Source organism: Myotis brandtii, unplaced genomic scaffold, assembly GCF_000412655.1.
Source record: "Myotis brandtii unplaced genomic scaffold, ASM41265v1 scaffold896, whole genome shotgun sequence".
Taxonomy (NCBI): domain Eukaryota; kingdom Metazoa; phylum Chordata; class Mammalia; order Chiroptera; family Vespertilionidae; genus Myotis; species Myotis brandtii.
This window is the reverse complement of record NW_005371677.1, coordinates 898,540-926,449: the sequence shown is the minus strand read 5'-3', so window position 1 is coordinate 926,449 and position 27,910 is coordinate 898,540. Positions and strand designations below refer to the sequence as shown.

Genomic DNA, 27,910 nt, shown 5'->3' with positions numbered 1-27,910 from the left:
AACCTCCCCATCGACCCTGCCTTGAGTGTGACAGGGGGCGGTGCCCCAACCCCCCAATCGGCCCTACCCTGAGTGTGACTGAGGGTGGCATCGCAACCTCCCGATCTGCCCTGCTCTGTGCATGACAGGGGGCGGCGCCCCAACTCCCCAATCAGCCCTGCTCTGAGCCCGACCAGGGGCTGCACCTAGGGATTGGGCCTGCCCTCTGCCACCTGGGAGCAGGCCTAAGCCAGCAGGTCGTTATCTCCTGAGGGGTCCCAGACTGCAAGAGGGCACAGGCCGGGCTGAGGGCCCCCCCCTTCCCCCCCGAGTGCACAAATTTTTGTGCACCGGGCCTCTAGTCACCATATATTTGCCCCTTCCTCCCCTTCCCTCCCTCCCTTCCTTCTGGTAGCCACCTTATTGTAGTCTGTGTCTATGAATTTTTGTTTGTTTGTCTTGTTTGTTCACTTGTTGTTTTCAGTTTTATAGCCTGCATATGAGTGAAATCATATTTATGCACTGAATCTCTAATCAACCAGTTTCAAATATAACATGTATTCTATTTTATAGGAAATGGTTAAATGCCAGTCTTTTTCTATTAATATTTTACTGGCTTAGTAGCATGTTGCAATTATAGAAAAATCTGTGTCAAGTGACCTTGCTTTGGAGTTCTTCTTGAGTCTCGAAAGAAGAAGTCAATGAAATGTCTCTTTTTCTTCTATGTACAGAAAAAATCCAAAATTGTCACTTACTAAATGACTGTATAAGACCTAAGTACTGGAGATTGCTATAAGACCTGTCAACCTACATGTTTTAAATGTACTACCAACATTTTTTCCCTAGAAATAATGTTTAGAGAAAATACTTAAGAGAACCGACAATTACTATGAAGACATGGCAATGTGTAAGTTTAGAGCAATTCTATAAGATTGAATAATTAAGTACTGAGTAAGATGAAATAAGAGTAAGTATGCCTGGCACTTCTCTCTTTTCAATCTCTTATTAGTTTTTAGTTAGCATTCTTATGTTTCAGTCTGCGAAAGTGGCAGTCAATAAAACAATTTCCAGAATCTACACCAACACAATTGATTGTAGTTTACACTTTGAAAATGAGAAAAATTGTATATTGTATAGTTCCCTATACTGTTTCTGGTACTAAAATTCTGAATGTTATATCTATTTAATATTCCATCTCTTTTCACAGACTTATTTTCTGTAATTTTTAGATAAAATTTTAGAACAAATTAGAAAATGGAAATACTAACAAAAATTAAAAACATTTAATATATGAAATTTTGCTTGTGGTTTAGATACCAAATGTTGATTTTACTATTTATATAAATAGTGTTTTATCATTAAACTTAATAACACTCATTTTTCCCAAAATATTATTATTTTCAAGTAAAGTTCATTAATTTTGTTTAATATTATTCCTTTGTCTTTTAAAAATATATGCCCTCTTATATTTTTAAAGGGTATAGGTGGATCATTACTTTTAATTATTCTACATGTAATATAATAAGATATGAAAATAAACAAGTGAGAACTTTGGACTGAAAGAAGATAAGAGTCTGGCCAGAGTGGCTCAGTGGTTGAGCGTTGACCTATGAACCAGGAGGTCACTAATTGACTCCCAGTCAGGGCACATTCCCCGGGTTTCGAGCTCGATCCCCAGTAAGGAACGTACAGGAGGCAGCCAATCAATGATTCTCTCATAATTGATGTTTCTATCTCTCTCTCCCTCTCCCTTCCTCTCTGAAATCAATAAAAAAATTTTTTTTAAAAAAAAAAGAAGAATGGAGAAAATAAAATCAATAAGTAAAAGTTAATATGACTTTGAGTTTTTTTAAACTAGGTAAAAATGAGCCAAATGTGTCTAGCACCCAAAAGTGAAAGGCAGTCAGATGATTCAAAAGGCCCACAAAGAAAAATATGATGCAGCTTTCTTAAAATCAGATGATGGAAATTGTTTGCCACACCTTCAGAAGTCTGATTTATTATATAAATTCTGAAGTTAACAGGGGAAAAAAAGTATTCTTATACTATTACATCACTGCTTTAAAAATTACTATAAAAATCAAAACTCCCAAAGCAAACAAAATAATTAGCTTAAAGTGATTTGGGTTTAGTCACTGGAACATTTTGGTGAAAGCGTGTGCTGGTTATAATTCACGGAGACACAATTCACTACTTGTTAGTGACCACGCTGGTCCTGAGTGAGCAGAGTCCCAGCGCAGCGGGCACAGGGCACGGAGGTCACGCTTCCCACACTTACTTAAGCTCCTGAGAGTTAGCAGCCATGAGGGACTTAAGCGTCTTATCGGCTAAAGGACATCCAGAAACACTAAAAAGGGGTGAGAAAAACAAAAACAAAACACAGAACACTGACATACACAAATCTGACTCAAATGGCATCCTGAGTCTGTGAATATCTGTTAAATTTTCTGGTGACTGGGGATTGGGGAAAAAAATAATTAGGTTTGAATCTGGCTTTGTTACTCTAGCCAGGTTGGGCTCATGGACTCCTCAATTATTTCTGATAAGAGTTGGGTTTGCTATTTATCAAATGAAGGGCTTTAACCCAGTGACACTCCGCAATTCTAGAATTCAGTGATAGAACCATTACTGACAAGGAGTCCCTGCCCACGGCATCACCAAAGGATGGTGGCTGACAGGTTCAAATCAGCACCCAAAGGGTAAGCAAATCAATGATGAAGGTGAGTGCAAAGATTAAGCAGAGCCTTTTGTCACTGTTTCACCTTTAACACCTTGACTTGTTATATGCCCAGGACTGGAGATGCCACATCCACAGCTAAGTGGTCAACCCCAGTCACTCTGTTGTCTTACCTTTGTTTTACCTGAATCCTAAAACTAGATACAACCAAAGCCCTGACATAAACTCTCACTTTGTAGCCTGGACTACAGGAGCAGAAAACCATTTTTAACCAAAATCATGATATCTATACTACATAAGTGAAAAAACTAAAGATTTAACTTACCTTTATTTATGAAAAACAAACCACCACCACCACCACCACAACCCCTCCCCCCCCCCCCACACACAAACCAACTAACTTACGCTCTAATTCATGATCAAGATATCATTCTAGAATGGGCGAGAATTAGTATTTAAATCAGAACCAGATGATAAAACGAGGTACCTGCGATGGGATGCATAGTTTCCGGTGACGTGGCCACTTCCATCACATCCTGGCGTTGGACAGCTGGACCAAAAAATATATATAATTAGCGTCAAGTGCATTTTATTGCTTCACTTGCTTTGTCTGGTTTGTTATAACGTAGCTGCTCTTTTCAAGGTCAGTTACACAGTGTAGGACCTGCAGAAGCTAGTGAACTAAGGATCTGTGCTACAGAAGAACGAGTGCACTAGCGAAAAGAAAACTGGCATGTTCTTATCAGCTCTCAGCATCACGTCCAATTCTCTGATTCCAATAATGTAGGAAAGTGATGCTAAAATATATGTTCTAGTGATGAGGTGAGTCAACAATCAATGATGTTTTATTTCTTTGAAAATGTGGGTTATAAAAATAAATATTGTAAACCCATGCTTTGCAATGATAGTGTCTCTTAAGAATACCATCACCAATTATATAACAGATTTCAGAAAGGAATTTTTGTTAGTTTTTTAAGAGACCAGGCAACATAGTAATTTCATAAACATTTTTTAAAATCATCTGAAAAAGAAAGAAATCTTTGGAAAATACTACATGTGACTGAAATGTAAACTGACATTAATAGTTAACAAAGTTGCTGACAGTTCAGAAATAGGCAAGAAGTTTAGTTAAAAAGCTTGCAATCACTTTTATTCAAGTCTCAAACCCAACAAAGCAATTGCTAATTAAAAATAAACCCAAACAATAGGGCATCTGGCAAGATCAGAGACTTGATTTTATCTCAGAAGCTAGTCACATTCTGGGCCTCTTCTGTGTGTTTTGAAAATAAGCTAACAGGTACATTATTCTGAGCAGTTCTGTGTCCAGCTATAGCATATGCAAACAAGTAAAGAAAAATTGAACAATGACTAACATTTGAGCTGAGTTCTCTTGCAAATGACATTCTCCCCACAAATGGAGAAGCAATCTTTTCTGAACATTATACAAATCATATATCAGAGAGTGAAAGACGTGTTATAATGATCTGTTAATTCCCACTTTGGAAATACATCGCCACCTAGTGTTCAAAACAGCATTGCATTTACTTTATTTCTTATTTCTATTTTTAAATTACCACTGTTAATACTGCCGAGGATAGGTAAAGACGTACTAATAATTTTTAAACAAGTCAGCTATAAATACTTAGTAAATATAATAATAAATTGTGCACTTATCTACTGATTAATTTTCATGTTTGGTGGTATGAAGAGGTTAAACAAAAATAAAGAATTGGGGGCAGTGTTCTAGTGGGAAACGCTGTTTCAGATTCTGACAGCTGGCTTTAACTACAAATCTTCATTGAAAAATCCTACACAATAACATTTGCCAGTATGCTGAGAAGGTTTGCAAGTGGAAGGATCAAAATTAGAGAGAGGATACTAGCTAGTTCCCTCAATAAGTGGCATTCCAACTCTAAGCAAATTTATGCTAATCAACAACATCAAAAAATCCTATTTCAAACAACTTTTGGGAAGTAATTGAGGTACATTTATTTATGTGTTAGAAACATAAAACATAAGAAGGACAGGATGGAACTGTAAAATAGTGAGACTTTCACAAAACCAGAATGTCAACCCATAAATATAAGGGGTATCCACTAACGCACTCACCTGTGTGTAAAGTGTGGTGAGTCCCATGAGGTCCCTAGAGATCATTTTCTAGGAATTCATAAATATATTCCAAAAATTGTTCAACGTCTTTTAAAAAACCCTTCCTCGTTTGTTTACTTTTGTACCAGTAAAAAGTACCCATTAAAAAATAATCACACTTCATTTTTCTGTCCTTTGAGAATGTGATGAAAGCGATTAACTGTCTTACCCAAATAGCAATTTGCATTAAGTTCAAAAAGGTTTGTAGACACCTGAAGTCCTGAATTGGGTTTTTTGGAGTCAATGGATATCAGATTAAGAATTTCTGATCAAACATAAACATTTCTATTGGCTTTATGTTGTTGTTTTTAAACAGTTAGACTTTTAATTCTTTTAGCATAAGATCATGCCATGTAAATGGGTTGTTGTTTTTTTTTTGGTTGTTGGTGTTTCTTTTTTCTTCATAATCCTCTTAGTTCTGTGCATATGTTTAGGTCCATGAAAAATATCTAAGTATTGGATGGTTGAAATTGCCCTAAAACATTCCTAAAATCAACTATATAAGCTGAGATATTATTACTCAAAATATACGACCTTGAGTACCTTATTTCCAGAGTCTCGCAGAGAATGCCATGTTGGATCACTTACGTGATTAGTTCTTTTTTGAGATCTCTTGCATGGAGCTTGGGTTTAGGGCTTGGCATGGAGGCCTCTCCAGGAAACTTCTTTTCCTCTAAATTTTCTAGAGAGTTCACTGGGTCTTTCTGGAGGAAAAAAAAAAAAAGACAAAAAACAGAAGCACAGAGGGCATTAGGGAACCCTGGAAAGACAGCTGTACTTGAAGTCCTCAGGGTCAAATGTGAGTTTTGGCTTAAAGACTTAGCTGAAATTCCCCTAGGGTTTGTGCACAAAATAAATAAGATAATGAGTATGAGGAATGAGGAATTATAATTCATGGGGATACCTTTAAAATTTTCACATTTTGGCAAATATAATTACAGAGGCATTTGTTGAGCCAAATAATTAAGTTACTATTCTAATAGAGTTCAGGTTTTATTGTATGATGAACATTGCCTAGAGAACATAGGGCTAGTTCTTTATGTACACAGAAGTCATTGGTAAAACAGAACATTGCAAAAGTAAATCACAAAAAGTTTAAATCTGAAAAGGAATAAGTAAATTTAAGTTAACAGAATGTTCTTTCTAATATACAAATAACTAAGATTTAAATTATTTGTTTAAATATATAATAACTGCCCTAGTTGGTTTGGCTCAGTGGATAGAGTGTTGGCCTTCAGACCAAAGGGTCCTGGGTTCAATTCCAGTCAAGGGCACATACCTCAGTTGCAGGTTCCAACCAGTCAGGGCCCTGGTTGGGGTTTGTGCAGAAGGCAACCAATCGATGTGTTCTTTCACATCAATGTTTCTCTCTATCTTTCCCTCTCTTACGTTCTGGATCATCGCTTTAATTATTGCAGCACTTCCTGGTTTTTCTTAAGTTACCTTAGTTACTTTTTTTTTTTTGCTAAATTGGTATGCTTTTACTTATTGAATGGAATTTCTTGTTGAGTTATCTCTAATTTTCATGGCCTTCTTTTAAGCTTAAGACTGACCTTTATTTCATAAGACTCATTAATCCTTTCAAATCACTTATTTACCATCTGATATATTATGTTACATGAAACTAATGATCCTTTTCCTCATCGCATAATTAGTTTATCATTTAGTTTATATCTGGTAAATATTTTCTGGATTTAATATTAAATTCAGATGAACTAATATAGAAAACTGTATTCTAATTCTCAAAAGTACTGATCTAAATAAGGTGATAAAACAATTTTAAATTATTAGGTAAATCTCATTTAAATCAAGTGGATATAAAAATGCAATGGTAAAATACAATTTTAATAACCTTAGTCTACATTAAAAAGCAATGGAAAAACAAAATACCTGAATATTTCCAACTAAAGAAAAATACTAAACCTTGATCTCAGTTATAAAGGCAAATGCAATTTCTTTCATTAATTACTTAGATAACAATTCAATCAATTATTTTACACAAGACCATATAGTGTAAATACATTGGTAAACTATCTCAAGTTATATTATCATCAGATCAAATTAATAAAACCTGTTTTGATATAATTTTTCTATATATTATTTATAGTGTTAAGTGTTCCATTTTATTTTATTTTTAATATATTTTTATTGATTTCAGAGAGAGAGAGAGAGAGAGAGAGAGAGAGAGAAACATCAATGATGAGAGAGAATCACTGATCGGCTGCCTGCAGCACACCCCACACTGGGGATCGAGCCCGCAACCTGGGCATGTGCTCTGACTGGACTTGAACCCGGGACCCTTCAGTCCACAGGCCGATGCTCTATCCACTGAGCCAAACCCGTCAGGGCCCATCTTATTTTATTGATAAATGTTTGAAAATAGCAGCAGAGAATAATAAACCCTTGAAAATTAAAGAGAAATAGGTACTTGATAATACTTGCCTACTCAGATACAAAGAGAAGTGCTATTTTAGTGGCTGCTTTCATGGAAGCAAAATAGATGAATGATGCTTATTAGTATACTTTTCAAGTTTTATAATGTGGATGCCTAAAGTGAAGCAAGTCCTAATTATAAGATGTAAAACCTAATAATACCACCATCCATTCCATTTAGTGTTATCTGGATTCAGCCTAGCTAGTATTTTCTACTATAATTTATAAATGTCGTGGCTTTTGGAAAGCAGATACAAATGTTAAGTTCAGTATTAAGTCTCAGTGTAGAACAGTCTTTGTTTTTCTGTATAGATATTGAAGTTCACAAAAATGGCATAAACTAAAAAGCCATCTTATTGTTTTTTTTATGATAAAGAGCAAAGAATCTCTAAGAAGGTATGAACAGTTATAGATGAACATGTAAAGGTTATTAGCTGTTCAATTGCTGAATCTGTGCATTATAGAAAGCAAGGATATAGGGGCCTTTGAAAGAAATGACCAGTTATGAAAGTGTAAGTTGTTTGACTAAAATGCATACAAAATAATGCTTGCAGAATATTTGATATTTCATTTGGTATAGTAATATGTGGTAATGCTTTAAGACAATTTTATTGGGTATGACTTTTTTTAATATTTTTTAACTTCTTTTAAAAACTGTGGACTCTTATGTATGCAATCCTACATAATAAAAAGCTAATATGCAAATCAACCGAATGGTGGAACAACCGGTCGCTATGAAGCACACTGACCACCAGGGGGCAGATCCTCAACACAGGAGCTGCCCCCTGGTGGTCAGTGCATTCTCACAGGAGGAGCACCGTTCAGCCAGAAGCTGGGCTCAGGGCTGGTGAGAGCAGCGGTGGTGGTGGGAGCCTCTCCCGCCTCCGCAGCAGCACTAAGGATGTCCAACTGATGGCTTAGGCCCGCTCTCCGGGGGGGACTGGCCTAAGCCATCAGTCGGACATCCCCCAAGGACTCCCAGACTGCAAGAGGGTGCAGGCCGGGCTGAGGGACCCTCCCCCCACATGCACGAATCTCATGCACCAGGCCTCTAGTTTCATTATAAAATAATTGTTTTCTTCCTTTTCTTTGCTCAGCATATTGGCCTTAAAACACTAGCAGAGAACATAGATATTCAAATACAGATGGCCATCACTAAGAAAATTCTTCATTTGTTACAGAAGCATTTTATATTGGATAAATTCCTAAACAGGACTAAGTAAAAAAATAAGTTATAAGAATATGTAAGAATTTTTTATATATAAGATATCATTAAATAAAATATTATTTTTTAATGAATATTTTGAAGTTAATATTTTTATACTATGGTTATGTAGGAAAGAACATGGCATATATGTGTGTGTTTAGAGAGGACCTGGATGCAATGAGATTCCTTTAATGTACAGATGGACGTTTATATGGATTTTAGTAAAGACCAGAACATAATGGTAACATGAATAACAGATAATAGCATCTGGCACTTTTAACATTTTAAGCCCTGAAATCGTTGGAGAACTGACAGTTGAATGAAACTGACAGCCGTAGTTATTTCTCAGCACTTTCCTTCTGAGATATTTTGAGTTTTTTCCAGATTCAGGAATTTTTTAGGGGGCATCTGGACAGGCTATTTCACTGAGAGAGACAGACAATATTTTCTGAAAATTGCCACCAAAATTAAGCAACTGTTGTGCATATGAGCTAGATAACAATGAATTAGAAATAATCGCTCAATTTCTGGTTGCTTGTGTGTAGATGTATGTGTGTCATGTGAGGTGGGGGGGGTGGGGAGGTGACGGAGGTGGCAACAGGAAGGATGGGGGTATGGGAGCAGGAACAGACCACAAGGTAGTCTTCAGTATATCATTGGGCCATGTGCAGCCATGCCAGTAAAGCTCATTGAAAATGACAAGCGTGGACCAGTCCCTGTAACTTGTGTGGTCACATCCTATAGTTCTGGATCCTGCTATTCTGAGAAGCACTGTAGACCAAGGTTGCCTCCACCAACCCTGCCACATACTGTTTCTTCGTTATTCTCTTTTTTCTTTCCTTTCTAATTTTTTTCAATATTCCCTAGTTGTCTCCATTTTTTTTTTTGGTGTATTTTTTGTTTGTTTGTTTCTATTTTCTCTCTTCTCCCTTTTCTTCACGTCAGGGAAGCCCAGCCCATTACCTAATTTCTGCATGACCAAGGATCAACACCTATCCCTCCTTGGGCTTCAATTTTCTCCTCTAAAAACATTGATAATAATCCTGCTTCTCAATATACAGATCTCAGGATAAAGATCCCTCATCTTTATTTTTACTGAACGTGGTATCCCTCTGATACCTTCCCAAGGAGGACATTAAATGCAATCTACTTTTTCAAAATAATACCTATTAAGTATCTCACTTCTCATTTTCAAGATTCAGAACAGGATGTGAACAATACTCTCTATTAGTTGATTACCTTGTCACAGGTGAAGGAACAAAGAACAAAAGGTGAGAACGTGTGCTGGGGGCTAAGGTGATCCAGAGCACTCTTTCTCATGCCCGTCCCCACTGGCTGTAGCTCCCCCAAGCAGTGGGTCACCCATGTCAGATAACTGCGGTAATAAGCATTAAGCTTAAAAACTGTTTTGTCAACTCAAACCTAGGCAAGCACTTTGACTCTAAGAACTCACTTAGCATCTTCAAATTCCTTTTTGTTCTTCCTAATGACATTGAATCTCCACATACTTTCTAAATTCCAGATTTTAGATTATTTAGGTTGCAAACTGTAGAAGTAAAAGTCTGTACTAGCAGACCTGGAGTAAGTAAGCCATTCGAAAAGAGCGAGAATCTAAACAAATCCATTTTTTTTTCCCCATGAATTTGCCAGAAAATAAAACATGCTCACATATACTAGTATATATAAGCATTAGATAAGAACATATTTCTATTGAATTATAAAAGCTGCCAAGGTGAATCCATATTTTGGGGGAATTATGCAAAAAATGAGCTTGGAAAGTAAACATAAACTATTTGTTATAAGATCTCACTCTCTGGCTGAGTGATAACAGTGTAGCCAAGGAGGTCCCTTAGGAGCTAATTAGACCCCCAAATGGGAGGAATTTCTCAGCATAGAAAAGGTACGGTGTTGGCATTGTTGTGGAGGGCACAGAATTATAACCAATGTCCAACACAAGACCCTAGATGGACGCGAGAGCCCACTTGTCTGACATGTGCTTCGTTAACTCAGGACTGGATCCGTTTGTCTGACTCTGTACGAACAGAAGGATGCCCGGCGAACACTGACCATGGCCCATTACAGCACGGTCACAACGATGAGGCCAGAAAGCCTGAGTCCCCCCTGCACATGGCCTTGAGACACTTGCACACAGGGTGGGCTTTATCCCAGCTCGATTCATCCAAGAATAAGAACACAGTTATGCTGACTTTGCAAAGCACTGTCCTTCATGTGACATACGACTTTTACTGAACCCCCAGCAACAGATCTTATGACGTGGACTAGGATTCCCATTAGTGGCGGGGGTGGGATAGGCCACAATCCCATCAGCAATCGACTGGTTGGAGACTCAGAAGACCGGGGAATTGGAGGGTACCCGCCCCCCCATTTTCTAAAGCTGACTTGTATGAAGTGGGATTGAATCAACAATATTGATCTCATCATGACTATGCTTGATCAGTTAATATGAATTTCAGCAGATTTCTGGGTTATAAAAATAGACAGGAGCCTGAAGTGGCGGGGGTAGGGGGTGGGTGGAATGTGGTGGGAGGAAGGAACACATGTTTGTCAGTTTGTGGTCATCGCTTATGGTAAACCAGCTTTTTATACTTTGTATGTGTCAGTTTTATATTTATTAAAGTCAAATATATATTATTTTAAGAAACTGTTCTTCTAAAATACAATTAGGATAGATGAACTAAGACCATCCCTCAACACTCTAGATACGTTTTTAAAAGCCAGGCATAATAAAGTGACTACGTCCAGCATGACAGAATCTCATCGGAAGCAGTTGCTGTATCAATTTCCCTCTCCATTCCCGGGATGCTGTGTGTGCTGGTGACACAGAGCGTGCCTTGGGTCCTCGGGACTCCAGGAACCTGTCCCCAGCCATGACACATAGGGTTGGCCTTTCCTTTCTACTTTGTGTGCCTGCTTCTTCCATTTATCAGCGGGATTTGTTATGTCAGTCCTCCAGCTAGATTGAGCACATGTGTGATGGGAGAATGGTACTGGGCCTACCTTACTGACTGGACATAGTGATAATACTGCCCGTGAACATGTGCTTCAGGGAGGAAGGGAGAGAAGGAGAGAGAGAGGGAGGGAGAGAAGGAGAGAGGGAGAGAGGGAGGGAGGGAGGCAGGGAGGGAGGGAGGGAAGGAGAGAGGGAGAAACAGGAGGCAGGGAGGGAGAGGAGGAGAGAGGGTAGAGAGGGATTGCAAACAACCCCATCTGAGATCACTACTGTTTATGTTGACTTATGCTCTGAGATGTTAAAGCATAAGCTAAAATGAAATTACTCTTCCCCTAAAGTCTCTGGACTTCAAAAACCTGAAAAAGGTGGTGCACACTTCCAAAGAGAATGGCTATTTTGGTTCTTTAAACATGTAAATGTAAGTATCTATAACTTTCCCGACAAACAAGCAAACGAGAATCACTTACTGTAACAATTAGGGTCACATTTGCAGTGATATAGAGTCTAAACCACAGAGGGGTCCGGCCATGAATTCTTTTGAACGACACTAAGTCATGCTAATTAGGCCGAGCCAGGTGGCTGAGACTAGGGAGATGAAGGCTACGGGAACTCCTGCACAGTCAGGACATCTGGCTTGCAGGAGTAAAAGCACCTCTAAGATAACCAAGTACATGAATGCATCTTCTTGACTTTGGGATTGAGACAACTCAGTCACCCAGCATGTGACCCAATGACTCCATACAGCTGTCCCTCGGGGTCTTCAGGTATTGGTTCCAGGACCCCCTCAAATACCAAAATCCATGGACACTTGAGGTATTTGCATGTAACCTACACACATCCTCCTGTATACTTCAAATCATCTCTAGATTACTTATCATACCTTACACAATATAAGTGCAATGCACATAGTGGTGATACTTTATTGTGTAGGGAATAATGACAAGGAAAAAATGTCTCTATGTGTTCAGCACACATTCAATCATTGGTTTAACTACATAGCACATGTCAGCAACAACATAACTTTTTTCTGAATATTTTCCATCTGGAGTTGGGTGACTCTGCAAGGCGGACTGCACATAGTGTTGCTAACACCGTTCCTTCACAAAACCAAGGAAATACATTTGACATGATTCCTATTTGTCCCTGAATTGGTTTCATTTTCTATTTCCTGGCTCAGAAAGAACTCATAATACAGGCGGCTGTATCTGAGGCATAGATAATATAATCTCTCGCCCAGTTCACGCAATTGTAGCCATAATGGAGATAAAATTCACAACAATAGCCCTAGCTGGTTTGGCTCCATGGATAGAGCATTGGCCTGTGGACTGAAGGGTCTCAGGTTCGAATTTGGTCAAGGGCACATACCTGGTTGCAGGCTCCATCCCCAATGTGGGAGGCAACCAATCGATGTGTCTCTCTCAAATTGATGTTTCTCTCTGTGTATCTCTCCCTCGCCCTTCCACTCTCTCAAAATCAATGGAAAAATATCCTTGGGTGATGATTAACAACAACAAAAAAATTAATATTATTTTAGGCAAGTAACAGGAAAAGTTGGATTTATTTATAAATTTCCTCTGAAATTCTAAGTTAACACTCTACCAAAATCTAAAACAAGGTACAGAATGATGTATCATCTAAACGGGACTGTGGAAAATAATTTAGGAGAAAAAAAGCCAATAATACCCTTCCATCATGCCCTTCAATCTTAAACGTATGGACATACTGAAGCAATACCTCTTTCTCCTCCTCTGTCTTCCCATGAGCTTTGCTGTAGTTGATAGGAGCATCCCAGCCCTCCTGGACACACAGAGCTTGGTAGAACGCTGCATTGACCAAAATGCTGCTTGTTTTGAATGGGGAAGAGGAAGGAGTGGGAATAGACGTGTTCGAAGAAGTTAGGGGTGCAGCTTTGTCCGGGGGTCGATTTTTTTTCATGCTCAAGTCCAATGTACCATTTTCATCCACTTCTATCTCGGCTCCCTGGTATACATAGGAAACAGAAAAAAAACAACCTTTAAGCAGTTTGCTGTTATAGCTGAGCCATGTGGGGCTTTTAAGGGATCATTTTAAATGCAAGCTTTTATGTAAGTATATCTGATTTTAAACCTCGCTTTCTGATTTGCTTTGGTTAATGTTCAATTCTTAGGCGGACTTTTCAGAGAAGCCCCATTAGTGAGCTTCATGTTTCTGGGTTTAAACACAGTAAGGCTAATAGATATAAGAGGTTCCAAATACTAAATGTATTGGCTAAACCGGTCAGGTGTTTTTTAAAGTTTAGCTTTAAATCTTCTTCCCTAGTTTGCAGAATTCTCACCCGCAATCCATCATTGAAAGCATTAATACTTGCCTTTATAAAAAGGTACAACAGTATTCCTCCCTCCAACCCCCAAATCACAATATGAACCTAACATGAGAAAAGTGGAAAAATAAGCAGGCCGGAAGAGAATTCTTATTGGAATACTAGATTGACATGAAAGTAACGTTTTACCCTGGGTTACTTGAACCGGAAAAGCTTTGTTAAATTGTGGGGAGGCAGCTGGGGGGAGGCAGATGTGCAAGCCATGATTCACCCGGGGCCTTCGGGTAGCAGCTGCCAGGATGGCCGCTCACGGTTTAAGTTCTACAGTAAAATCCTCAGAAGAAAGGTGATACCGAGTAAAAGACTTAAAACTACCCTCCTCACAGCATTTCTTGTGGGGACACCTTTGGCTAAGGTTTTCTCGTTTTGTGTTTGAGGCCCACGTGCCCGTGTGTCTGCATATTCTACAAGGTGCCTGCTCAGGCGGGTTTTTCACGGCATCATCAGTCAGGAGCACTGCCAGATGCTGGGAAGAACACGCCTGTCATGTTCCTAAGTGGGTCAAATGAGTCTCTTTCTGGCATTCTCGCCATCATCCGTCAATTCACGTTTAACTTTTGAACGACTTCTCTACTCTTTGTCCTTCAGGCTGGCAAAGCAGGAGGCGTCCTTGAATAGGTGAGCAGGATCCCTGACGTGTGTGGTAGCCAGTTACTTCCCCGGGGATTTACTCGAACTCCCCATTTTCACTGCCTTCACCTCCCCGACAGCTGCCGCTCAGGTGTGGGCCACACACAGTAGCTGGGCTCACCGCTTGCCCCGGATTTAGGAAATGAAGCCTGGCCGGCCTGGCTCAGTGGTTGAGCGCTGATCTATGAACCAGGAGGTCACGGTTGATTCCGGGTCAGGGCACACACCCGGGTGGTGGGCTCTGTCCCCAGTGGGGGGCCTGCAGGAGGCAGACCATCAATGATTCTCTTTCATCGTCGTTGGTGTTCCTATCTCTCTCTCCCTCTCCCTTCCTCTCTGAAATCAATAAAAATATATTTTAAAATCACCTCTCTGTCTGTTTGTTCTACCTGCGAAGTTCCTATCTTCAGGCTCTCGGTCTATGAGACAGATATGCTGCATTGTATTTGTGGGAGGTAAATACACTTCTAATATGTTTGTACTAAGACGCTTTGGCCATATCTTTCTGTCCTTTTTAGTAAATAGTTTAATCTCCTGTGATAGTTTTAAGCCCTGAATTTGACAGTACAGCTTATCCGGGATAATAACTTAGTAACCACAACATCTTATGCCATCTGTATAACATCAAATACACTTTTATACCAGCATTAATAAACCTTAGTTACAAAAATCCAAGATATTAACCATATCAGTGCCATGTGCTCTCTCCATGATATAACAATGCATTCTGTCATGAGCATATCAAGGCAGTTATTGGCTTCATAGCTGCTATGTAACTACAGCAATAAAACAGATCTATAGTAATCAAGTTTAATAACCAATGTAAAGTGCTAAATGCCATAGTTGCTGGCATTTTTTCATTAAAAAAAAAAAACTTGGGTTAAGTCTGCACAGCTAACATTCACATAAAATTCCAGACCTCTGTGACAGATGGCTTAGGGAAAGGAGCCATGTGCCTGGGCTGCAGAGTTTTATAGTACAAAACCCACAAATAGTGCAGATTTGAGCTCACTGAAAAATATCAATTATCCCAAGGCAACGCTAATATGTATTTTAATTTTCCCAGGGGGGAAAAAAGTTCCAAATAGTACATTTTTCAAAAATAGAGTTGTTATGAGTATACATCTTGAGTAATCGTGTGCTGATTGAAAAAAAAATCACTCCTAATGTTTAAAAGAGGCACTTTCCCGCAGCCCAGGCTCCAGCCGGCTGCTCTGAGCACCTGACTTGCCTGGGAGAGAGCACGTTTGGGTACCAGGGTACAGATGGGCTTTAAGTGAGCGCACAGATGCATTCAACAGTTACACTCAGTCCCAGGGAAGGGTCCCTTTCTGCCCATCGATGGGTGGGTCACACGTTCACTGCACGGGGTTTTATTCAGAGCTGTGTCTATGGACATCACTTCTCTCCAGAGTCTGAAACTCCAAATGGCAGGATGAAAGTGGGGAGGAGTTTGAGGGGGGCGGGCGACTGTAGGAGGAGAAAATAGCCCTTCAGCTGCTATGGAGCCCCACCCCCAGACTTCTCATATTCTAATTTCTCAAAGTACTATTTGGGATCTTTATTTTAACTTTAAATTTTAAGTTTTCTTAAGGGTAGGCATAAGTCTATCACTATTCATGTACTTTCCAATTTGGGAGCATGTCAAACACCATCTTATCCATTTCAGCCACTTTCAAGTTAAAGATGTTACCTACGATTCACTTATTTTTTCATTGAGTTGCTGATAAAGCATTGAATATTTTCAAGCTACTCTATTTGAGGGAAAAGAAAATTGAAAAAATACATTGTTCCTGACTCCGAAGAGCTTGTTTTATGTGTATAAGAAATTTGTAGTAAAAGGTGATTTAATAAATGTTATAAATTATTAAACTGAAAATTGAGATAATTATTCATTGTAATTGTTATCTGCACTATAAAATAAGAAGTGTCTCAGTTGTACACCAACAGAGAAATGATTACAGAAATTATGCTACATCTATTTAATGACACATTATGCGACCTGTAAAATAATAATTATGAGGACTTTGTAGCAACATGGAAAAGACCTATCACCTACCACCGAAAGCAGGAAACCGCCTGGCATTTCTACTCTGCTTACAAGTAGGAAAAAAATAAATAGAAATTTGTTTCCAGAAGAACAAAAAAGAAAACTGCATAAAGTATGGTCCTTCTGTTTAGAGGATGGACTTGTGGCTCTTCCCTCCAATATTTTCCAGGCACATGAAAATAGTGCATTGTTTCAACAATTAAAAATGTTTTCATACATTAATGATGATGATGCAGTTAAAAGAGCAAAATCATAATTTTTACTTTAAATGTTCTGATTATAAAAATTATTAATATTCAAAATATTGGTAGGATAAGCCATTGTTTTCCATATTTGGCAAAATTTTCTCTTAATACAAGGTAGGTCTCCCGTCACCTTTTCCTTTCTGACTTTGCTAAAAGGGCAGGCAAAATGAAGTGTCCCTCAGCCTAGGTTTCTGAGGGAGTTAGCCCCTCCCTCATTTTCATCTCTTGTGTTCTTTCACGCTAGCTTCAGGGTGTTTGGGAGTATCTTTTCATGATCAAAAGCTATCTGAAATCTGCTTTCAAAGCAGGCAGATTATTAAAAATAAGGGGGAAAAATAAATATCTAATTCTTACCAAATAGTAATTGAGTATTAAAACTCCTAAATTAAGAGTATAAACTAGTGAAATGTACTCAATATAAATAGAATGGTGGAATTCAGAGGAAATATAAGTGTCTGCCATAGGGTATAAAATTAAAATGAAATTTCCCCCAAGTCTTTGTCTGAAAAATGTATGGAATTCCCCAAAAATCTTTGTCTGGGACTTGGAATCATAGTCAGTGGAAATTGTTGGTGGGCCAGCAGTCTGAATTCCACACCATGACAAGCTCTCTAAAAAGATGAGAAGTGGGACAGGTGTGAGTTCAAATGGCAGCTCCAACATTCATGGCTGTGCCACTAGGAGAAAATTATTTAATATCTCTGCACCACTGCTGCTTCATCTGCAAAATGAGATAATATCTGCTTTATGGAATTTCTAGAAAGATTAAACAGGATTAATGTGGGCAAAGTGCTAGTTTATAGTGCCTGGTACATAATAGGTATTCAATGAATGACAACTAATCCTATATAATAAAAGGCTAATATGCAATTGTCCCCTCAACCGGGAGTTTGACTGGGAGTTTGACCGTGAGTTCAACCAGGGGGCAGGGCCGACCAGCCAACCGCCCACGGCCCCTCCTCCTGGCTGGCCCTGCCCCCGATCAGCACCTCCCACCCCTCCTTCCTGCCGGCCTGGCCCAATCAGCCTTGATTGGGGCAGGCCAGCCGGACCCCACCCATGCACAAATTTGTGCACTGGGCCTCTGGTAATAATAATAATTTGGGTTTTTGAATACCAAAAGAGACATGTTTCTATGCTACTGTGCACAGAGGTACAGTGCCAGTTATTAAATATCTATTTTCCCTACATGTGTATTAATTGGTTCCTTGGGATCCTTGACCTGAGTCCCTTATAGCATTTTACACACAGTACATGGTGTAAAGTTACTGAAAAGGCCGCTTTCAGATTCTAACCACCCTGAGAGCTGCCAGGCTATTTCTGATATCAGGCAGCAAGAATGGCGATGTGATATCATGTTGTTTCTCGGCCTTGTTCAAGCACAAAACAGACTTTGAACTTTAAACATTTCAAGCAAGTGTCAATTTTTTGTTTTCTTTTAAGGCACACTGTGCATATGCCACTTTGTCTAAACAGGTGGGGGAGACACCAAAACAAACAACAGAACGCTTGGCAAGCAGCAGCGACCGGGATAAAGATAGACTGTGAAGCGTGTTCCTACCTCTGCTGGTGAGGGTGGGAGGGAGGAAGAAAAACGGGGAGTGTCTCTGACACGTGCTGGCACAGGCTGTTACGGGGCAGGAGGAAAGCACTCAGCAAACTCCACACGCCCGGGATGCTCACTCCATGTCTGCTGCCCATCTGACTGAATTCTCCGCTAATATCAGTAGCAACAGTCACCAGACTAAAGGGAGAGTGTCTGAGGCTGTGGTCCGTGTGTGCTTTACAAACTCATGTAAATTCCAAATTAAAATAGAGGACATTTGCCCTAACTGGTTTGGCTCAGCGGATAGAGCGTCAGCCTGTGGACTCAAGGGTCCCAAGTTCGATTCCAGTCAAGGGCATGTACCTTGGTTGCAGGCATATCCCCAGTGGGGAGTGTGCAGGAGGCAGCTGATCGATGTTTCTCTCTCGTCGATGTTTCTAACTCTCTATCCCTCTCCCTTCCTCTCTGTAAAAAATCAATAAAACATATTTTTAAAAAAATAGAGGACATTACATAAATCTTAGAACAAATGTAAGTACTAGAATCAAAAGAGGGCTCAGACCTCACACAAAATTACCTCTCACGATCATGCTATCCACTAAGTATTGATACTATTTTTTCTCTTGACTTGATTCTTCAAAGAGATACTTAAAACATATACGGGTAATTTTGGCAGGGTGGATGTGTTGCATTCACGCCAGGTTGTATTTTAATGAATAATCCCTTTAAAAGTTATCTTCAGATGCAATGGACTTGAGTTTGGGCAGGGGTGTTAGTACTGATATCCTCAGCGCAGTGTTGGGAAGGGGCTGATGAAGACAGTGTCCCAGTGTTGGGTAGAGAGCTGCTCGGGACTGAGGAACTTCAGAAAGAGAAGAGCGTTTTAGAATATCCATAACGCCCAATCTTCATTGCTTTTAGTGTTAAGAACTCAAAGCTCTCCTGCCACTCTGAAAACAGCCTCTGCTTCTATCTTCCACTAGAGTAGGGATTTTGCAAATCAAGAATTCAGATCTCCCACTCAACTTGGAATCGGTTGAGAGCTTGCAAATAGCATGAAAAAAAAAATCTATATTCACCTCAACAGGTGAATAGGAAGGCAATGTCAAGGTTCCTGTCCTTAAGCTTGATATTAAAAAGGTTGTGCCTGGGTGACATCATGATCTATAATTTTATTCTCTCATTGGGCGATTTCAGTGACTTCAGAGAAGCTGCTGATGTAAAAGAAAGGACTGGATGGAGGTAGAAGGAAAATGAGAAATCAGCTCCTGCCCAAGTTCTGATCAAATTCTCTGCAAAGCCACCCATCCGCACCCGGACACAAGGACCATGGCCGCTGAAAACCTTGCCCTCTGCCTGGGACAACCACTGTGCCTGCCATGTCTGTAAGCTTTCGGAAGGCAGGGCCTGTGATGGGATCTAACCTGGGCCTGAGCAGTCCAGCACTTCAACACCTTTGGTCCATACAGTTAAGAGTCCATCTGCCAAAATGTCTCTCTACTACAGCGGTTCTCAACCTTCCTAATGCCGCGACCCTTAAATACAGTTCCTCATGTTGTGGTGACCCCCAACCATAAAATTATTTTCGTTGCTACTTCATAACTGTAATTTTGCTACTGTTATGAATCGTAATGTAAATATCTGATATGCAGGATGTATTTTCATTGTTACAAATTGAACATAATTAAAGCATAGTGATTCATCACAAAAACAATATGTAATTATATGTGTTTTCTGATGGTTTTAGGCGACCCCTGTGAAAGGGTCGTTTGACCCCCAAAGGGGTCTCGACCCACAGGTTGAGAACCGCTGCTCTAGTACATCAAAAATGCTTGGCTGCAGAAGTCAAGAGTAAGGGAAAACTTCCTATGGCCGCATCCTTGGTTCCGAATAGGGAACTCAAGAGATCTATGGCTGTTTCCCATCCGACGTAAACATGCTCACAGCCTGCCACGGGGGGAAAAAACAAAGCTAGTGGAAAGAGAGTCAGCCTAGTGCTCAACGTGGCGGGGACGACTGTTCATCCAACGTTAAGCAAAGGGCACAGAGCAAAGTGCAATGCTGACGATACACATGGCCCACAATGGGCACTTTGTCAGAGGCCATTTTCAGGGTTAATTACTTTGGCTTTCTCTCTCTCTCTCTCTCTCTCTCTCTCTCTCCCTCCCTCCCTCCCTTCCTCTCTATTTTATTTTTTGCTACAAAAATTATGTTTTGTGGTTTTAGGAATTTATGAGGTTCTCTTCTTTTTTTACAAGGACAGAATTCTACCAGTTGCTACAGTTGTGTGCAAATGTGTGCCTGGGGGAAGGATTCCTTACCAAGTGACACTTTGGAGGGGCCATCTTTAGCCTGTTTTAACGACCACTGTGCCAAACGAGGTCACTTTCATGGGGAATGGTTTAGAAAGCTTCCAGAACAGCAGACTCCTTCTCAAAGTCTATCTCTGCCCTTCCTGTCTCTTCCGTCTTCATCATCACGTCGCGGATTTGGCTTCTGCAGTGAAGACCGGGCTGGCAGCTGGGAGGCTGAGGCCAGCAGTGAGCTCCTGTCCCCTGGGCAGGCGCATCTGCTCCCCGGGGGAACACTGGCACTCAGAGTGCGCCCAGTGGGAGCAGAGGAACATACACAGGAAGTCGATCATTTGCATTTTTGAAATAAGCCAATTTAACAGTCACTTTTCTGACCAGAAAAAAATGTGTTTTAAAAATAGAACATATATTGATAAGGGAAAATGCTCTCAGATTTTAGTCATCTTTGTTTGATTCATTGTTTGGCTTCATCAATTAATAGAACACAGGAGTGTATTAATTAAGGTTAAAGTCAGAATTCTGAGAAACAAAAAAATATCTGCATGTACACATGGAAAGCATTCGACCTAGAATCTTTTACTCAAGTGATTTAGCAGCACTAATCATTATAATGTTGGCCCTTTATTTTCATAGAACAGCCTATACAAAGAAAAAATAAAGCACTAAGAAGGACAATAGTTTAGTATTTCTCCAACTACCTGCATATTGAAAAAGGAAAAAAAATTCAGATTTAAAAATAAATTTTAAAATAACAAAAGTTGCATTTTGAAGTACCCTAGATCATTTATTTAAGTAAATAAATTCTGACTTGGTCTCCTTTGAGTTTGGATAACTTGGTATTTTCTTTATATTTTTAGAGGATGTATTTTTCTTTGTTTAAGAATCTCATTTGTTTAAAAATTGTTTTTGAGTGATTCTTGGCCACCAACTCTTCCTGGGGTTTACTTGGCTCAGATTTGTCCAGAAGCTAATTCCGATTCTTCTGTCAAATGCTCCATAGCACCGCGTTCCCAGTCTCCTGAAGGCCTGGCAGGCACAGGTGAGCAGCTGACCACACTGGGGATGGGGCTGTGCTTAATTGGCAAAGAGACCAATATCCTTTGATCGCCTGAATCTTGGGGTTAGCGTTTAACCCAAGGCTCTTTCACTGAAAGTAGGAGTAAAATCTCTTCTCCAAATAAGTCCACACTCTATTTCGGTTGCCTTCTGCCATCTGGGTAGAAACTGATTTATTTTAAGGGAGCCCTTTGTGTAGGTAGGACTTCCTGGCTCCCGCTGAGGCTGATGGCAGGCTCAGTCCTGCCCTCCCTCTGGGGAGGATCACTGTGACTCACAGCCCATCAACCCCTCCTTCTCAAAAGGCAGGACACAGAGGGCCTCTGCTTCTTGTTGTCATCGAGGTGTCAGAAACACGCATGTGGACTTCTCGTTGCTGGTTAGAAAGGCGAGGTCATTAGAGAAACAGAATTAACTTCTGAGGCTTCAGAAATGTGGCATCTTCATGCACCTCCTAGAATTCGATTTTGGATTGGGATGCCCCTAAGCCAGGGGTGGGGAACCTTTTTCCTACCAAGGGCCATTTGGATATGTATAACATCATTCAAGGGTGATAAAAATTATTAACTTAAAAATTAGCCATCTAGATTTGGTTAAACATTTAATTAGCTCACCCCTAATGCCTTGCCAAGTCCAGACCAAATGATTTCACGGGCCTTAAATGGCCTGCGTGCCGGACGTTCCCCACCCCTGCCCCAAGCCCTCAGGTCCCCCTGAACTATCTCTTGTGGATTTAATGTGTCCGGGTTTTACTGCATGTCCTTTGAGAACTACAGCACCCTGGGCTAGCGATCACATGCAATTACAAAATGCCCTGAGTCAGTTTTGCGAAGGTTTTACGAGTCACTGCTGAATCATATGGTGCCTACCCTCTTTGATTCGCAGACAGCAAAAAGCTTCCCTTGTTCAGACTGATTTTAATGGCAACCCTCTTTTCTTGTGTGCCAAACTCCTCAAACAAACAAACAAACAAAAAAACAACATAACTTTGAAAGCTACACATCTCCCCAACCAGTCTCTATAGCTTATGTCGCCCCCAACTTGGGGGCACCACCTTCCAGAACAGCCCCTCTTTCACGCCTCCTGGAACCGGCCAAGCTCATCCCTGTCACTGTGCCCCTGACCCTCTTCTTAAGACAAGGAGGGGATGTGCTTTAGGGGTGGGAACGGCAGGGCAGTGCACGTGGTTAGGAACATGAAAGGCAGTTTACTCTCAGGGTTCAGTCGCCGGCCCCCCCTCCAGGCTCTTGGACTGGCCTACCTTGGCATGCAGGCTCTGTGGTTTGTTGGAGAGGATGTCGGCAGCCTCCCTGCAGCGGGTGGAAAGGTTCAGGATGGCAGCAGCTGCTGCTATGTGGGTGTCTTCGCTGCACTGACCGTAGCTGTAAGAGCTGGCACGGCAAGGGCTCTGTGTGTGGGCGCCTGCACCAGGCAGTCCATTAGGAAATTTCCCTGGATTTGAAAAATGCTTCGCTGCTGAAAAGAGATTTGATTAGCAATTGCATGTACGTGGTGCCGGTCATTAAACAGATTTGTTTTAAAGATATAACTTCTTGCTTTAAAATATGTGAAGAGTGAATGAAAACACGATCCATTATGCACTGGTACATTCAAGGAAGGTTACTGAGATTGGTTATCACAGAAGTTCACAGATGGTGCGAATGCTGGAGAAAAAAAGATGCCTATTCTCTTAATATTTTTTGTATTTCTACATCTTATAGCAAAAACTCCACAGCTAATGTTATGGGGCAGGTGCACTGGCAGCATTTGGGGCAAAGATTGTATATTAAAAACCACTCTAGCTAAAACACATCAGGGCCTACAGAGGGTTAAGGCTTATACATCTGTAAACTGTATGTGTACGGACCAGTCATTCCAGAAGAGAAAATATATATCCTTTCCATATTTGCTTTCACAATAACAAGTTATATTTAGATATGGAATTGCATTTCTGTTTATTTGATACCCGGGTTTGCTTTGTACTTAAACCAGTAGAAGCTGTTCTTCCTCCAACTAGATGGAACTAACTAGATGGCAGAGTCTTTAATGAGCTGGCATTTTGCATATTGAGGCAGCACACGATGAGCAAAGGACAGAGAAAATGTCCTCAAGGTGAACAGAAAGGCAACTTAGATATCAAGGCGGAGTTCCTGTTTTATGTTTCTGTTGTGGGTACCAAGGCATTGCTGAGAGAGAGAATTATGCATATTTCTCTTCACTGGGTGTTTGTAAACATCGCTCAAGATTACAGGAGACACGCCCAAGATAACGGGGGATTGTATTAAAGCATTTAGTTATTCATTTTGCTGTCAATATTGTTTATTTTAAATGTTTTATCATTATTTTTATAAAACAAAATTTGAAAACTTATCAAATGTTATCCCTACATAAAAATATGAAAATATCACTGAATATTTCACATTTTTAAACCAATGTTGATATTATGTGAGTATAAAGATAGCTCTTATTAACTAGCTTTACCAGAATTAAACAGATATGCACGTGTGTGTGTTTTGCATATTTTTAATGAAACTATATATAACATTGTATAGATAGATACAAAACATACTCTGTGCATGTGTGTGCGCACATGTGTGTGATATTTTTTCCTTAATCTAACAGGTTTTCAGTGCTTATTTATGGTGTCTGGGACCTATTTTTGGTAAGAATAGGCAAAGCATATTTGGAGTATAAGCTCCTTCTCATGGATAGCAGACTCATTTCAGGCCTGGTTTTATACTGTTGGGTTTCATACAGCATCCTAGTCCTTTGAAAGAAGAGATCAATATCACAGAATGAAGCAAAGATTCTGTGTTGTAGGAGCACTCAGTCTTGGTGAAGAGGTGTGAGATCAAAGGATTTCACAGAATTGTGGAATGTTGTATATAATTCGTGGTCTATGGAGGACTCAAAGTGGGGAATTAGTTTGCTTCTTCCCTTATGACTAAGTTACTATAATGAAAAAATCATTCCTGGCTTTATTGCCAATGTCACTTTCTCTCCTTTTCATTAAAATACTCAAAGACTCTAAACAACTTGAAAAATAATGTGTTAGGAAAACCATCAAGCTTTATATGTTAGAGCATCGTTGAGTTATGAACACATCTTCCATGTGGATGTGTTAGCATTAGAGTATTAACACATTTTCAATGTTTCTATATAAATTCTTAAATTTGTGAGTAAATATCTCCATAGCCACACACATTTTTTCCCAGTAAATTGTGTTCCTTCTTAGACTTTTCACTTTTTCTCCTACTTTCAGTCTGAACACTTTTGCTAATTAAGTAATGTTTTAAGTAGTATTTCAATATTTTACCTATTAAATTTTCAAAATTCCACTCTCAGTCAAATTTACTCTTATAATAGCTATTACCATTTTCAATATATTAATCCCAATCTCAGCCAAATGTGAACTAAATATTTCTTTAGAATATTGTATTCAGACTCAATAATAGTACCACATTTTTAGAATAATTCATTCATTCATTCATTAATCACCATATTCAGTGTAACTTCATACAAATTTTAAAACCCCCCCCCCCCCCCCGCAAACACACACATACACAATACACGTTTTTTGGAATAAGCATTAGAATTCAAAGCTTACATTCAGGAAACGGTGCCGTTTTTTGTCCTTGACCTGTTTGTATTAGGGGTCGTTTACCAAAAACCTGTGCATCGAAGCTGGCATAATCAAACGGTACTTTTCCAAATTTCTCTTGTTCTTTTGACACCGTGGCTCTGGGGGAGGCGATGGCTTGTGATCGGAAATTGAATTCTATTTGCTTCACCAAGCTTGTCCTGAAGAGTTTGAAAGAAATATGGTGAAACTCTTGGTGAACACACCAGCCTCCGCATTAAAGCAGATCAGAGGCGGCATGCCTGCGGGTACCCTTAGCGACACTGCACTGCGGGAAAGGCCTGTGGTCACAGCTCTGCACCCGGAGCAAGAGACAGGGAGGCGCTTTGGGCTCTGGGTGGCTAAGGTGAGGCTTCATTCTGTGTGTCTGAGTCTCCCATCCGTAAAGGAAAGATGTACAATCTCCCATTCATCTGATGCAGATGCCACGAGGAGCAAGTATTGGATGGATGTTAGCACTGTGAGCTCCTTAGAGAGAAGTGCCGTGTAACTATTAGTAGGGCACTGACAAGGTGTGCAGGTTCTGCTTGCGAGGACTGTTCATCAAATTAGCAGTGCAAAGTAGCATAACTAGTGAGGAAAAGCCGCTATATTCTGATCAGGAGAAGCGATGCTGGCCTCTGCCGTGCTCAGCAGAACTGGCAGGAGCCCAGCACCTCAAAGGAGCAGCCAAGGCACCAGGAAACGGCTTCCTGGATTGTGAGTTTCTTTTCAGGCTTTTCACCTTTCTTGCTAACTGCAGTCTGAATGTTTTTGCTAATTTACATAATAGTTTAAATAGTATTTCAATATTGTAGCTATTAAATTGCCATCATTTCAATAGGAATCTAAATTACTGTGTTATCACAGCTATCACAGTTTTCAACAAAATTATCCCAATCTAAGCTAAATGTGAATTAACTATTCCTTTAGAATTATTGTATTTGGATTAAACAAGGGCATCCTATTTATGGAGTACCAGTTCCAGTCAATGAAAACACAAATATTGTTGTGCTATGGTCCAATGGTAAAAGAATTTAAACAAATATACCTTTCAGAATATATATATGTATATACGTATATATAGATATGTATATAGATAGAGATAGATACATATATAGATATAGGTAGATATACAAGGTGTCCCAAAAAACACGTATACACTTTAACAGCTGGTAACTCACTTAATTTTCACTCCTTTTCAGGTTCAACTGATTTGAAATAATAGGCGAAGCCAGACTAAGTTTTGAACAAAGAAAATTTATCTACTAGACTTTTCTATGGGGATACATAAAAGATAAAGTTTACAGTACAAAACTGGCAACAGCTGACAAATTCGGGGTGCACAAATCCCGAAGAAAATGACTCTTGATGCTTGTAATTCCAGTGCTTTGCATTATCAGCAGTGCCTGGACCAGAACAGTCATCAGTTTGAAAACAGGTGTTGACCAAAAAAAAATTATTCATTTCTGTAGATTCTTTTAAATCTTGAAAATGAACTGTATGTTAATAAACACTTACTTTATAATCATTCAAAGTGTATATACATTTCTGGGGGATTACTATATATATTTATATGTGTATGTCTCCTACCAAAACATGCCTGACTCATCAGAATGTCAAAGTTTTGACAATATTTCCTGGATTTGGTAAAAAAACTTTTTTGCTGAAATATATAAATATTTTGAGTGATGAATTAATCTTGCTATTGTGTATATAACTTGGTTTATACTCCTAATGTTGCATGTGTTTCAGTCTAAAACAATATTTATTTTTTAAGAAATTAGCAAATTAAAACTTAATGTTATTTCTATATTTAATAAATAACCTACTTAGGGAAAAACTAGAGAATACAGTAATACTAAGAAGCTTGTTATAAAATATTAAATTGCTAGTTATTCAGTAATTCATGTACTTCATTTGACATATATTCTTTTTTAAATATATTTTATTGATTTTTTACAAACAGGAAGGGAAAGAGATAGAGAGTTAAAAACATCGATGAGAGAGAAACATGGATCAGTTGCCTCCTGCACACCCGCTACTGGGGACATGCCCACAATCAAGGTACATGCCCTTGACCGGAATCGAACCTGGGACCCTTCAGTCTGCAGGCTGACACTCTATCCACTGAGCCAAACCTGTTAGGGCTTGACATATATTCTTCACTCATGGAATTTGAACTCCTATTTTGAATCTTTTAATTAAATCTATAGGATCACATATTAATAGAAGCCAAATTTCAAAAAAATATTCCTACTATCTATTTTGCATTTCAGTGTCTCAGTAACAATGAAGATCTGATCATCTGTTTTCATCCTGAAATCACTTTTCTTAGATATATGATTTTTATATTACTAAATATATAACATTAAGTGGCATCATATATAGTTTACTACTTAGGTAAAATATTGTCTTCTAAACCACCAGAGATTGTGATGCACCTAGGACCAATTAGATATATTTTATTAATAGTTACCAACTTACTCAATTAAATCTTTGTTTTAAAAAAAAGCTAAATGTACGTGTGGAAGAGAAGGTGAATATATAGCATCATGTAGTTTGAGTGATATGAGTGATTTATGGTGGCATTTTCTCTGGGGAGAAAGGTTAATTCAATCAGGAAGACCATAGCTGACCAGTGGAATGGGTTGCCTTTAGTGATGCAAATTTTTTTA

The 27,910-nt window shown here is 39.4% G+C and overlaps 1 protein-coding gene across 13 annotated transcripts in view; it reads right to left on the bottom strand.

Annotated features, from left to right (window-relative positions):
* Positions 1-27,910, bottom strand: part of ST18 (suppression of tumorigenicity 18, zinc finger) — a 260,995-nt gene that overhangs the window by 17,288 nt on the left and 215,797 nt on the right. For all 13 annotated transcript variants that reach the window (XM_014532477.1, XM_014532476.1, XM_014532485.1 and 10 more), the window contains 6 exons: positions 25,221-25,414; positions 22,875-23,089; positions 13,150-13,395; positions 5,393-5,508; positions 3,144-3,206; positions 2,258-2,326 (listed from right to left, as the gene is read on the bottom strand). In XM_014532477.1, coding sequence (XP_014387963.1) covers positions 2,258-2,326; positions 3,144-3,206; positions 5,393-5,508; positions 13,150-13,395; positions 22,875-23,089; positions 25,221-25,414 — 903 coding nt within the window. The remainder of the gene's footprint in view (positions 1-2,257; positions 2,327-3,143; positions 3,207-5,392; positions 5,509-13,149; positions 13,396-22,874; positions 23,090-25,220; positions 25,415-27,910) is intronic.